General features: G+C 43.5%; 1 protein-coding gene and 1 long non-coding RNA gene across 13 annotated transcripts in view; one reads left to right on the top strand and one right to left on the bottom strand.

Moving 5' to 3' along the window:
• Window positions 1-363: 363 nt before the first annotated feature.
• Window positions 364-12,929, bottom strand: part of SGCG (sarcoglycan gamma) — a 127,922-nt gene continuing 115,356 nt past the window's right edge. For 9 of the 10 annotated variants that reach the window (XM_070048305.1, XM_051849884.2, XM_070048306.1 and 6 more), the window contains 2 exons: window positions 2,655-2,778; window positions 364-1,932 (listed from right to left, as the gene is read on the bottom strand). In XM_070048305.1, the coding sequence (XP_069904406.1) occupies window positions 1,759-1,932; window positions 2,655-2,778 (298 nt within the window). In that variant the 3' untranslated portion in view covers window positions 364-1,758. 10 annotated transcript variants of the gene reach the window in all.
• Window positions 10,947-12,929, top strand: part of LOC138843842 (uncharacterized) — a 90,505-nt gene continuing 88,522 nt past the window's right edge. For all 3 annotated transcript variants that reach the window (XR_011378917.1, XR_011378915.1, XR_011378916.1), the window contains exon 1: window positions 10,947-11,004. This is a non-coding gene — a long non-coding RNA (uncharacterized lncRNA). The remainder of the gene's footprint in view (window positions 11,005-12,929) is intronic.

The following is a 12,929-nucleotide window of genomic DNA, read 5'->3' as shown; positions in this document are numbered from 1 at the left end:
TTCTCCTGGTCTCCCATGCGGGTGCAGGGCCCAAGCACTTGGGCCATCCTCCACTGCACTCCCAGGCCACAGCAGAGAGCTGGCCTGGAAGAGGGGCAACCGGGACAGAATCCGGTGTGCTGGCGCCGCTAGGTGGAGGATTAGCCTATTGAGCCATGGCGCCAGCAACACACCAAAGGTTTTCAAAGTTAAAATGGCTATGTTCAAGTTTCAGGTCATATTTTGTTTTGATTTCAGTAGTTAATGTACAACTTGTGACTCGTCCTATCTGAGTCTTTGTCACTGATAACTTGGGGAAAAATTATACATACCTGAAAAGGTTATTATGAGGATTAAAGAAAAGTAAGACACTCAACTGCCAGGTCCTTGAAAAATGTAGGTTGATTTTTATTGCTCACTGATGATATACAGAAAGCACGGCCAATTCTGTGTAACTTACTCTGTTGACTACATCTTGAAAGTCAGATCAACCTCAATCCCTTCCAAACCTTTTTCTTGCACAGTCTCAGCATCAAACTGAGTGGAAGGCCGGCGCCGCGGCTCACTAGGCTAATCCTCCGCCTAGTGGCGCCGGCACACTGGGTTCTAGTCCCGGTAGGGGCGCCAGATTCTGTCCCGGTTGCCCCTCTTCCAGGCCAGCCCTCTGCTGTGGCCAGGGGGTGCAGTGGAGGATGGCCCAGGTGCTTGGGCGCTGCACCCCATGGGAGACCAGGAAAAGCACCTGGCTCCTGGCTCCTGCCATCGGATCAGCGTGGTGCGCCGGCCGCAGTGCGCCGGCCGCAGCGCGCCGGCCGCGGCGGCCATTGGAGGGTGAACCAACGGCAAAGGAAGACCTTTCTCTCTGTCTCTCTCTCTCACTGTCCACTCTGCCTGTCAAAAAAAACAAAACAAAAAAAAAAAAAACAAAAAAAAAAACAACAACAATAACAAAAACAAAAAAAAAACAAAAAAAACAAACAACTGAGTGGAGAGTTTGAGGTTTGCATGATGTACACGAAACACTGAATAGAACTTTGGGGGCATCTAATACTGACTAGTGCTACTTTTATGGGGAGTCAGAAATCCAAAGTTGAATATGGTAAATTCATTCCTCACAGCAGTTCACGTACCTAATGTGGGGAGGGAGGTGAGGAAAAGAGCCTATTGTTTTCTTTCTTTTTTTCTTTCTTTTTGGACAGGCAGAGTTAGAGAGAGAGAGACAGAGAGAAAGGTCTTCCTTCCGTTGGTTCACCCCCCTAAATGGCTGCTATGGCTGGCGCTGAGCCGATCTGAAGCCAGGAGCCAGGTGCTTCCTCCTGGTCTCCCATGCGCGTGCAGGGCCCAAGCACTTGGGCCATTCTCCACTGCCTTCCTGGGCCACAGCAGAGAGCTGGACTGGAAGAGGAGCAATCGGGACCGAACCGGTGCCCCAACTGGGACTAGAACCCTGGGGGCGGGTGCCGCAGGAGGAGGATTAGCCTAGTGAGCCGTGGCGCCGGCCAAGAGCCTATTGTTTTGATGAAAATTAACAAATCCAGTGGAATACACACATTGTTTTAATGCTTCTTCAACCCACGTGCCAGTGAGACCTTGTCTTATCCAAACACCCTCCCCTCCTGGAGACATTTTTCTGAGTCCCTCTGGAAGGCACGCCCTCTTCCTGAGTCCCACCCCCTCTCAGTCCTCCAAGGCATCATGGGGCTCCCAAGGCGGGAGGGCTTGAGGCCACACCTCCCAGGTCACTGAATCAGGCAGGTGCTCTGGAAGTGCTGGCGGTGGTCAGAGACAGATGTGACTGTGCTCCTGGCATGTGGTGCCCGCGCCTGCCACAGACAGATACAGCTTCCCGTCTGGACACACGCAGATTTCATAGAGCCCCTGCGAGCTGCCGGAGGCGGCTTGAGTTCCCTGCAGCAACTTGGGCAGACACACGGTTTCAGCATCGAGCACAAGCTGGTGGGGGGAAAGAGATGAGATGTTAGAGGAGGAAGGAATCCATGCGCAGGAATCAGCTCATAAGCCACACCCTCAGATCGCTTCTAGAGCGTCCAAGTGTTTCTCTAAGACGTCTGGTTTTCCAGCTGAAAGCAATTGTACTTTTTCTTTTGTAAGTAAATGGGATTCTAACAATTAATATTGAGTGGCATGTATTCTCTTGTCTCGTTATGACTTTGGTCTGTTTTGGTGATGTTTGATTTCTAGACTTGAGCTCCCAGATTTTGTCCTTATTATGGTTGACTTTTACAAAGTGTCCTTATTTTTCATTTAAATTTCATTCTGTGTAAGTAAGTACTGCACTCTGTGGGCTAAGAGGGAACTCATGTCCTTAGCGAGTCAGACTGAGAGATGCTGCATTAGTAGGAAATGACTACACTGATGTTCTCTGTAAGCTCCAAAAGTCTGCAGTGTTTTTTTGAAGTTGAAGATAGGTGACTTTGTAGCATACACGCCAGTTAAAAAAAGCTGTCCAGATCTACTATAGAATAACATCAAACTTCCTAGGCCCTTCTTTCAACTCGAAATTGTCTTTTGTTTCCATTTCATGTTATACTCTATGACTTTCCCAAGGTTTTGTTACAAACTAACAGAAATTTGATACAACAAAACCTCAATGGACTCCATACCCAGCGATGCTGTCAAGACATACAATAGGCATTTGGATCCATTCAACTTACCATTCCGTCGGTACTATGGAGAACGATGTCCATCTGAGAAAGGGCCTCGACTTCCCCAGCATGAGCTTCTATATGAACTCCCCTTGGGGCATCCATGCTTAGGCTCCGTGTGGGGGATTCCAACCTGAATGAGGAAGAGCGAAAAACTCAAAAGGCGCCACCCCAGCAATCCCTCCACCACAGGCTGAGCACAGGAAACATAATTGATAAGGTATGGAGAATCTTCAAGTCACTCCTGAATGCTAGCATAATGCACATTATTCATTGATAAACCGAAGAATAATGTGCAGTAGGAAATAAACTTCCTGGTAATGAGAGACAATGAAATTAGATTTCTACAAACAGACAAAAACACGGTAGTGCTCTAATCCTGTGCACTGGTTGACTACTGCACCCCACACCAGAAGAGAATACCATTTGTGAATGAATTTGTGAAGTTTCAAACTTAGTTAAGAAACAAGCTTGTTTGGGGAACAGAAAAGAGAGATTTAAGGACAACATAGACTTTTACTGCATGATCAGGAGTCAGTGAAAGTTTGGCCTCTTGGTTTTGTTTGCATTTTTACCCTTTCATTTGCTGTTTTTTTAGAAAGATTATGGGGAGCATGGGGAGATGACTTCTCAAAAGATCCTGAACTGAGAGTGCTGAGAGATGGTGGTTGGCCTCAGCACGCTTTGTTTTTGAAAAATTAATCAGAATCTCCTTGAGGCTAATTCAAGCTTGGGAAGAGAACTGGGGAGACAAGAGCAAAGTGTTCTCCATTGTTTCTGCCTGGAGAAGAATTCCAGCAGGTGGCACAACATGATCACCTGGACGATTTTTCAGCTGCTCGGCCCCAAAGTTTGGAAAGCTGATTTTGTTGAAATTTTTCAAGATCAGTTAAGAGGCAGAATGCATAGAAAAAGATACGTCATTCAGAGACCCAGCCCAGCGTAGGGCAGGAAATGGCTAGAAGGCGTGGGAAGGAGAGGAGAGGAGAAATGGTATGAGAGAGAAGTGCCTCAGTAATGGATTTGCCTTTAAAGCAAGCGTTGTGGAGCTGGCATTGTGGTACAGCAGGCAAAGCGCTGGCTTGTCACTCCCACGTCCCATGTTGGAGTTCTAGTTTCATGTCCTAGCTGCTTTGCTTCTGATCCAGCTCCCTGCTAATGCATCTGGAAAAGCAGCAGAAGATGGCCCAAGTACTTGGGTGTCTGCCACCCATGTGGGAGACCTGGATGGAGTTCCTGGCTCCTGACTTTGGCCTGACCCAGCCCTGGTTAGTGTGACCATCTGGGGAGTGAGCCATCAGATGGAAGATTCTCTCTCTCTCTGCTTTTCAAATAAAAATAAATAAAATGAAGATTTGTTTCTGATTCTAATGTGTATATATATATATATATATGTTCACAGTAAAAATAATAGTTGTAAAAAGATACAAAAAAAAAAAAACAAATAAATAAAGTGACTGCTATTTGTTCCATAGACTTGCAAACCAGATGGATTCCTGGCTTCAGTCAGCAAGTTTTTGTATCTTTGGCTATTTATTGGAGAAGACAAAGCTTCATTTTCTTATGCATGTCGGGGCATGTACACCATGATTTGCTACACATTTTGAAATCTTACCTTGAATATGAGAAAACTCTCACCGATGCAATTTATTGGCCCAATTAGGTTAGGCTTCACTAACGAGGAAGCACTTTGGCCTGCCTGCCTGTCCAGTTTGCTCTTTTGAGTTCTCGGAGTTGCCTGTATTTTTCCTGGCTTGGGGGAAGGGAAGGAAGGAAGAACACAGAAGGAAGTTTCAGAGGCCCGGTCCCTGTCACCATGTGTGGGCCTGAAGATGCTGGAGAGATGATCTGTTCCCACCTTAGTTACTAACCCACCATGAACTAACCTCACCGTGATGACGTGCTGGTAGATGGGTGGACAGGTGTGATATGACGGTCATGGCCAACACTCCCATAACCAAAGGCAGGTTAATAAGACAGGAACAGAACAGACTTATTTAAGTTGCATGTGACATGGGACTCTGACCCAAAGACCCAGGGAAACCGTCTCTTTCTAGGCCTAGGTTGGTGAACCGTGGTCAGCTTCACTGTCGAAAGGTGAGCTGGGAAGGGATACACTGGGGCTATGTGCCCCGATGCTTCTTGGTCTCTGTGAGGACTCCTTCCTCCCGGGGAGGGGACAAGGCGCCTCTGCAATGAGGGTCTTCTGGGAGAAAGGAGAGCGTGAGCTCTCTAGGCTTCATGGCCAGCTTTGGGGGAGAAGGGAGTTCTAGTTTCTGTGACCCCACCTTGACAGTGACAGGTAAACGGCCTTTATCTGGGGAAAATGTTCATGCGGTTATCAGTGGCTAAAGAATGGACACTTGCATACCACTCTACAACTTCCAGTTTTCACAAACCTGGAATCTCATAAATACACTCAGCGCTGAAACTGAAACTGAGCATGGTTTTATATTTCTTTAGCAATTTCCTAAAATGACTCAGCAGGTGTTTTCTGGAGCCCTAGTTAATACAAAACAACAGCTCCACATTTACAAGTACAGCTACAAAGATGGCATTCAAAAACAGAAACTGGTTAACACCTCCCTACCTGCTATGCATCTTTAAAATCTTACCTCATAACTTCAAGTGCAATTATCCTGACAAGTTTGTCCCTTTCTTTCTTTGAAAATATCAAAACCCACCAGCCTTCCTCTCTGGAAAGAGAATGCATCAGGGATTTTGGAGCCGAGCAATGAGCATCTTAAGGGTTTTTGTGAATTGGCCTTGAGAGCAATTCATGGTTAAGGACATAAAGGAGGACTCCGAGCTTACAGAGATTTCTCTCTGATAGGCAGTTGGGAGGGAATTTATGAATATGAAGTTAGTATCGATCCAGATGCTATGAAGCATTTGGCTCCTGGCTTTATTTGCAGGCAAAGAAGAAGCCAGTGTGCATTGAGACTTGGAAGGTGCTTAGCAGCCCAAGATTTCACAAGCAATGAGAGGGGATGAGATCAAGGGCTTATGCGGCAGGCACAGCCTCAGAAAACCTAAGGCTCACCTTTTCCTCCAAGATTGCATAAAAGGAAGAACACATGCAAACTTAGAGTAGATTTTAGAATTGGGAAGGAGAAAAGTTGAAAGGCGTTGTCAGCTGACTTCAGATGTCAGTCAATGATGAAGGGCATAGAGGTGGATTTGGAGGCAGAGAAGGAAGAAAATTTCAATTTAAAAAACTTGTGTTCTCATATCAGAAATTGGAGACAACAGCAGCTGAAAATGCATGAAAAGATGACTGTGTATCATTTAGGAACTGTTTTTTTTTTTTTTCTTTTTGAGAGGCAGAGCTAGACAGTGAGAGAGAGAGACAAAGGTCTTCCTTCCGTTGGTTCACCCCCCAAATGGCCACCACAGCCGGCGCTGTGCCGATCCAAAGCCAGGAGCCAGGTGCTTCCTCCTGGTCTCCCATGCGGGTGCAGGGCGCAAGCACTTGGGCCATCCTCCACTGCCTTCCTGGGCCACAGCAGAGAGTTGGACTGGAAGAGGGGCAACTGGGACAGAATCCGGCACCCCGACCGGGACTAGAACCTGGAGTATCGACGCCGCAGGTGGAGGATTAGCCTAGTGAGCCACGGCGCCGGCCTGTTGGGTTTCAATATGCATTTTTAGTAGTTTTCTGCTACTATGGAGGAGGGTAATGGACCAGATTTTTTGTTGAACACCTCGCCTTCAGGACTGGGTGTCAGCCCTGTTGTGCCCTGTTCTTACCCCTGGGCAGTGTGATGACAGCCAAGACCACTGCCTTGCACAAGGAGCTGGACACTCCCCAGGGGATGGATGGGGAAAAGCAACTTTTCCCTTCTCAGAAAGAGGAGCTGGGCAGCTACGCACCTCCCTCCTGGAAGGGCCTCCCTTACTTTAGCCCTCTGCTAAGTGAACACAGTGGCTTCAGGTAGCAGAACCAGCAGCTGGGCTTTAGGAGCCAGAGACATCTCCCAGCTCCTGGGCCTCCCTCTCCCTTGAAAGTCGACTCCCAGGGAAGTCAGCCCCTCCAGCCTCCTCACCCCTTGGACAGTACCCTAGGAACCTTAAACTGAGCGAGGGCGAGTGCACTGGGGCTCTCCAGGTGATTGAGAGCTTTTACTACACCTGCAGAGACAAATGCCTCCAGATTCCATTCTCACAGTCCCTGAATATGCCTCAGGACACAAAGGCTTTTCCCAGGAACACGGAGAAAGGCAGGGAAGCTTCTTACCCCAAAGGGATGAGCTGCACAGGGTTAATCTGTCAACAATTTGGCAGTAGAGTGGGAAGATGTGTGAAAGGCTGGGGAAGACTGAGTTGCAGGTGGGCACGTGCAAAAGCCTTGAGGTGGGAAAGGCCTTCATGTAGTCCAGAAATGAAGAGTCTAAAATGTCTAGAGCTTAGGGACAGTGGGAACATAGTGGTGGAGAGGCAGGCACTGGCCAAATCCATGCATAATTTTTTCATAATGCACATTTTTCATGGACTTTAGAAAGACCCCTCATATGCATGTATATCAGATTTTTTTTTTGCACCAAGATTAGCTATGTTTAAATTCCATTTTCTCTCTTATAAGGATAAATTAACTTTCACATTAGACAAATGCACCCCCTCCCTGTCAATATCTATAAATGTGTGATTGACAAGTGAAGCGTTCGTGGTCTTTGGCCATCTGTTACTCCTGGACTTGACCACGTTTAATGTTTATATTCACAGATGGCTGGATACATGCAGTTGCTTTCATTTTCATTGCTACATCTATTTTTTTGTACATAAAACTTGTATTTTGGTTTATTTTCACTAATAAATTCAAAGCCATTTCACATATGTATTTGTATTTATTACATGTCTACCTTTTGATAGTTACACATTCATTTATGATATTCATTTTGACTTCTAATGCTTACGAGATTTGAAATTCAACTATTTCACTTGAATTTTTTATAAATTATTTTTCAATGCAGATATAGTTGGACACATCTTCAGAATTGTTTATTTTCATTTACCTTAACGGAGTGAGAGATGTAGACAGATACAGAGATCTTCCATCTGCTGATCCACTCCTCAAATGCCTGAAACAGTTAGGGCTGGGCTGGGTTGAAACCAAGAGCCCGCAGAACTCAATCTGAGTTTCCCATATGAGTGGGGGAGACCCAAGGACGTGGGCTGTCACTTGCCGTCTCCTACTGTGCACATGGGCAGGAAGCTGGTGAGAGTGGAGCCAGGACTCAGACCCAGGCACTCTGATATGGGACACAGGCATAACTAATGTGCCAATCACCTTGCCCCTAGCCTATCACCTTAATAATGAACATAACTTTGTGTCTTTTCCTAACATGCACCTTCCTAACTCCAAGTATTTTAATTTGAATTGGATGGCGTATTATTACAACTTAAAATGAAAAACAGAGCTCTGTAGAACATATCTCCTAAAAGATGCTCAACATGGCACAGGATTAAGCACTGTCTACAGTTGTCACTCCCGGGATTTCTGTATTTCTGGAGTCTGTGTCAGTCTTGAAAACGTATTGGATTCCTTTAATTCATGAAACATTAAATTATCTTGTAAACTCATTAAGGCAGCACTCTGCAAAGCGGTGGACTGTGCTTTGCAAGGAACGGGAATTGGGGAGGGACTGTGTTGGGTGTCACGATGACTCAAGTCACTCGCATATGATGCCTGTGATGAGACCTTCTGTGACATGCCCCATTACACTCTCACCGGAGCCCTGGCTTACTCACTGCAGAGGTCAGACTGAAAACGTGCACTTGTCCTTGAGACCCCCCACCCCTTTTCAGTACCTGTGTTTAGTACTCCATCTTATTTGTCAATCTTAAGGAGAACAAGACATTTTTTTTGCTAAAAAAAAAAAAAGTAAACCTGTAAGATTCCTTTTAGCTAAAAGAAAATGATAACCTATATATTCGGAAATCCATCTTGGAAGGATAGCTTTTTACTTGACTTTTGGAATATTAACTTTTTTTTAACCTCATGTATTTCACCTTCCTGATTTAAGAGTACCTTAAATATAGATATCAACAGAGAATTCAACTTTGCCAAACTCAGCCAAAATATGTCTCAAAGTAATTGCACTACTTTCTAGTCCTATGAGTAGTGTGAGAATTTGTCCTTCCTCAAATTTTTATGAATTTTTGACATTGTTAGACTTTATAACTTTTTTCATTATTGTGAGCGTTTTATTTATACAAAGTCACCCCAAAGAGTTTGTGGAAAATTGATTTAAAATATTATTTGTGTGCAAACAACTTTGCGATCCATGTGCACATTTTTCATAATTCTCGTTTCCATGAACTTTTGGATGAACTCTCACAGTTAAACTTCAAAAAGTTCATACAAAATGCATCTCATGAAAAAAAAAAACTGGATTGTTTTGCACCCAAACAAATCTATCTCTAAAAAACTTTTTAGAAAGATTTATTAATTTATTTGAAAGGCAGAAGGATGGAGAGAGGGCAATATCTTCCATCCCTGGCTCGCTCCCCACATGGCAGCAACAGCCGGGTCTGGGCCAGCCCAAAGCCAGGAACTCCATCCTGGTTTCTCAAGTGGATGGCAGGGATCCAAGCATTTGGGCCATCTTCTGCTGCCTTCCCAGGTGCATTAGCAGGGAGCTGGATCAGAAACGAAGTAGCCAGACTCAAACTGGCCCTCTGATAAGGGACACTGGCACTGCAGGTGGTGGTTTAATCCACTGCACCAAAATGCCAACACTTAATGCTATCTTTTCATTTCATTTTTCTGCAAACTTTTTGAAGTCTCCTTGTATTATGGTGCTCTGTTTTTCATTTTCCTGAGGACTGGTGTGCTTAAGAATCTTCCATAATTTTGTTATTACACTGAGTTTCTCTGAATTGACTTTTCATCTTTTTTGCTTTGCTTTTAAAAATGGATTCATAGGTATTAAAAACAGTGTATAAGTGTTCCAATTATAAATGTTTTCTATTATATTTTCATTAATTTCATTTATAGTGTATTTCATTGCACAAAAACACAATGTTGATATAGGTAAATTAAAAATTGTTTCTTTAAATATATTTTCGCTGTTTTACTAAGCAATCCTCAGCATATAAAGATACTTTTCCACATTTAAAAAATTTTTAATTTTTTGTTTTTCACTTTGTCTTTAACAAAATGTGATTTTGTTATATTTAAAATTTTAGTTTTTTATTCATTAATTTATGCTATTTCTTCCATTCTTTCTTTGATTTCTTCATAGTTTTTCACTTTTTTTGAAGAATGTTGATTTTTGTTTTTTCCTTGTTTTAAATAAAATAAATGGAGAGAAGCCATATTTTGCTCTAAATAGTAGTTAATTTACATTTTGGCAAACTTATTGTCATTTAAATTATAAATATTTCAAAATCACCTTTATTATTTTCTCTTAAATCACAGATTAAGCTTATTTTAAATTTCTAAACCACATTCCTTTTTAAAATTTTTACTGGTGATACCTAATTTAATTGATTATTACTAGTGAACATCTTCTATAGCTTTTCCCTGCATTTGTTTTAGAATTTAGAATTTTTTTTTTTTTGACAGGCAGAGTGGACACTGAGAGAGAGAGACAGAGAGAAAGGTCTTCCTTTGCCGTTGGTTCACCCTCCAATGGCCGCCGCGGCCGGCGCGCTGCGGCCGGCGCACTGCGCTGATCCGATGGCAGGAGCCAGGAGCCAGGTGCTTTTCCTGGTCTCCCATGGGGTGCAGGGCCCAAGCACCTGGGCCATCCTCCACTGCACTCCCTGGCCACAGCAGAGGGCTGGCCTGGAAGAGGGGCAACCGGGACAGAATCCGGCGCCCCGACCGGGACTAGAACCCGGTGTGCCGGCGCCGCTAGGCGGAGGATTAGCCTAGTGAGCCGCGGTGCCGGCCAGAATTTAGAATTTTTTAAGAAAAATTTATTTATTTGAAAGGCAGAGTTACAAAGGGAGAGACAGAAAGATCGTCTATTAGTTAGTTCACTCCATGTAAGGCCACAATTGTGAAGACTGGGCCAGACAGGAGCCAGGAGCAGGGAGGTTTATCTGGATCTCCCATGTGGGTGTAAGGGACCCAAGCACTTGGGCCATCTTCTGCTGTTTTCCCAGGCACATTAGCAGGGAGTTAGATCAGAAGTGGAGCAGCTGGGACATGAACCAATGCCCCAAAGGGATGTCAGTGTTGTAGGCTTTACCCCTATGCCCCAGTGCCCCAGTGGAGTCCTTGGAATTTAGAATTCTGATTACAATCTGATTTGTATGATGTATTACTAGAATTCACTAGGTAATTTGGGAGTTTGATTATTGACTTAGTATTTGGCCAAGTTTTGTGTTTTCTGTGTACCTGAAAAATAAGGTATGGTTTCTTTTCATGGTCTATATAATTCAATGTATACATTGAGTAGATAGGTAATATATTTCTATATCCTTATTGATATTTGTGTTGCTTGAACTAGCAGGCTCAAGAAAAATATGATAAATTATTCAACTATCACTATGGATTTGTCCATGTCTCCTTGTAATTCTAGTTTTCATTGTGTATATTTAAGTAAAAAGCCATGAAAGATAATCAATAATCAATGTTAATTTGACTTGGTAAATATTTCCTTTCATCATTAAATAGTATTTCTACTGATCCTTCTTAATGCCATTTTTTCTTAATTTCCATTTTGTTTGCTATAACTTCTTCTTTTTGGATGGCATTTCCCTAGAATATATTTTCCCATCATTAATACACAGTTACATGTGATTTTGATTTTTGGTGATTTTCTCATAAGCAACAATAATTTGGATTTAAAAAAAAATCAGTGTGAGAATTCATCTTTAAAGATGTCTTTAACCTATTTAGAATGAGAATGATTATTGGCAGTTAAACTTACTTTGTATTTGCTAAGTATTTTTTCATGTATCCTTTTGATTAACTTTACTATTTACTCTGGAAATTATATAGTCTATTTTTCATGCAATTAAATTAAAAACATTAATGCCAATAACATAATCTAAAACTAATAGAGTTAGCATTGGGAGGTCCTCCAGTTGGCTCTTGTGTCCCTTTGACATTTCTCCATTGTTTTTTTTTTTCTTCTTTGAGTGTTTGCCTTCTGTCTGGCACCACACACTGCTCCAGGCTCATCTACAGTCCCTGCTCCAGCCCTAGAATCAGGTGCTTGAGAAGGATATCAGAAACGAAGTTCTGGGTTCTACTGATTTTATTTATTTTTTAAAAAATATTTTATTTTTGAACGGCAGAGTTAGAGACATAGGGAGAGAGAGAAAGAAGAGAACTGACATCTGCTGGTTCACTCCCAGAAGGCCGCAACGCCTGCAACTGCACTGATCTGAAGCCAGGAGCCATGAGCATCTTCCTGGTCTCCCATGTGGGTGCAGGGCCCAAACACTTGGGCCATCTTCCACTGCTTTCCCAGGCACATTAGCAGTAGGCTGGATTGGAAGTGGGGCAGCCGGAACGCGAACCAGTGCCCATATGGGATGCCAGCTATGCAGGTGGTGGCTTTACCTGCTACGCCACAAGGCCGGGCTCCTACTGATTTTATTTCAATGATTTGATGTCTTATTTCTATAATTTATGTTGTGTGATTTTCCATATTTGCTAGTTTTCATATGCTCTTCCATTTTTATTAATTTTTTTCTTTTTTGAGCATTTTATGCATAATGCTTTAAAGTCTCTTCACTTTGCTCTACTACTTACAGTTTTGGGGTTACTTGCGGCTGCTGTTGGTTCTTACTCACGTGTATGAGTCAGCTTTTCATTACTACAGCAAATGTCTGATAGGAGCTACTGAGGAAGGAGAAGGCTTATTTAGGCTCATGGTTTTGGAGGTTCACAGTTCAAGATCAGGCAGCCCTGCCCCTGTTTAGGTGAAGCCAGAAGATGGCAAAGTGCGATCACATGGTGAGCAGGAAGTAGAGAGACAGGGGGTATGCTCTTCCTCTGTGTCCATGTGTCTCTATAAAGCCATTATGACTTAATCATGGGGCTCATACCCAAGCAACCTAATTCAATCCAATCACTTCTCAAGGCTCCACCTTCAGACATAATCCATCAAGCTTTCACTCTTAATCCATCAGCGGTTAACACTGGTCTATTTTTATTTTTTTTGTAATTTTTTTTTTTGACAGGCAGAGTGGACACTGAGAGAGAGAGACAGAGAGAAAGGTCTTCCTTTGCCGTTGGTTCACCCTCCAATGGCCGCTGCGTCCAGCGCGCTGCAGCTGGTGCACCGCGCTGATCCGATGGCAGGAGCCAGGTACTTATCCTGG

The sequence above is a fragment of the Oryctolagus cuniculus genome, chromosome 9 (assembly GCF_964237555.1).
Source record: "Oryctolagus cuniculus chromosome 9, mOryCun1.1, whole genome shotgun sequence".
NCBI lineage: Eukaryota > Metazoa > Chordata > Mammalia > Lagomorpha > Leporidae > Oryctolagus > Oryctolagus cuniculus.
This window is presented reverse-complemented; position numbering and strand designations above follow the sequence as displayed.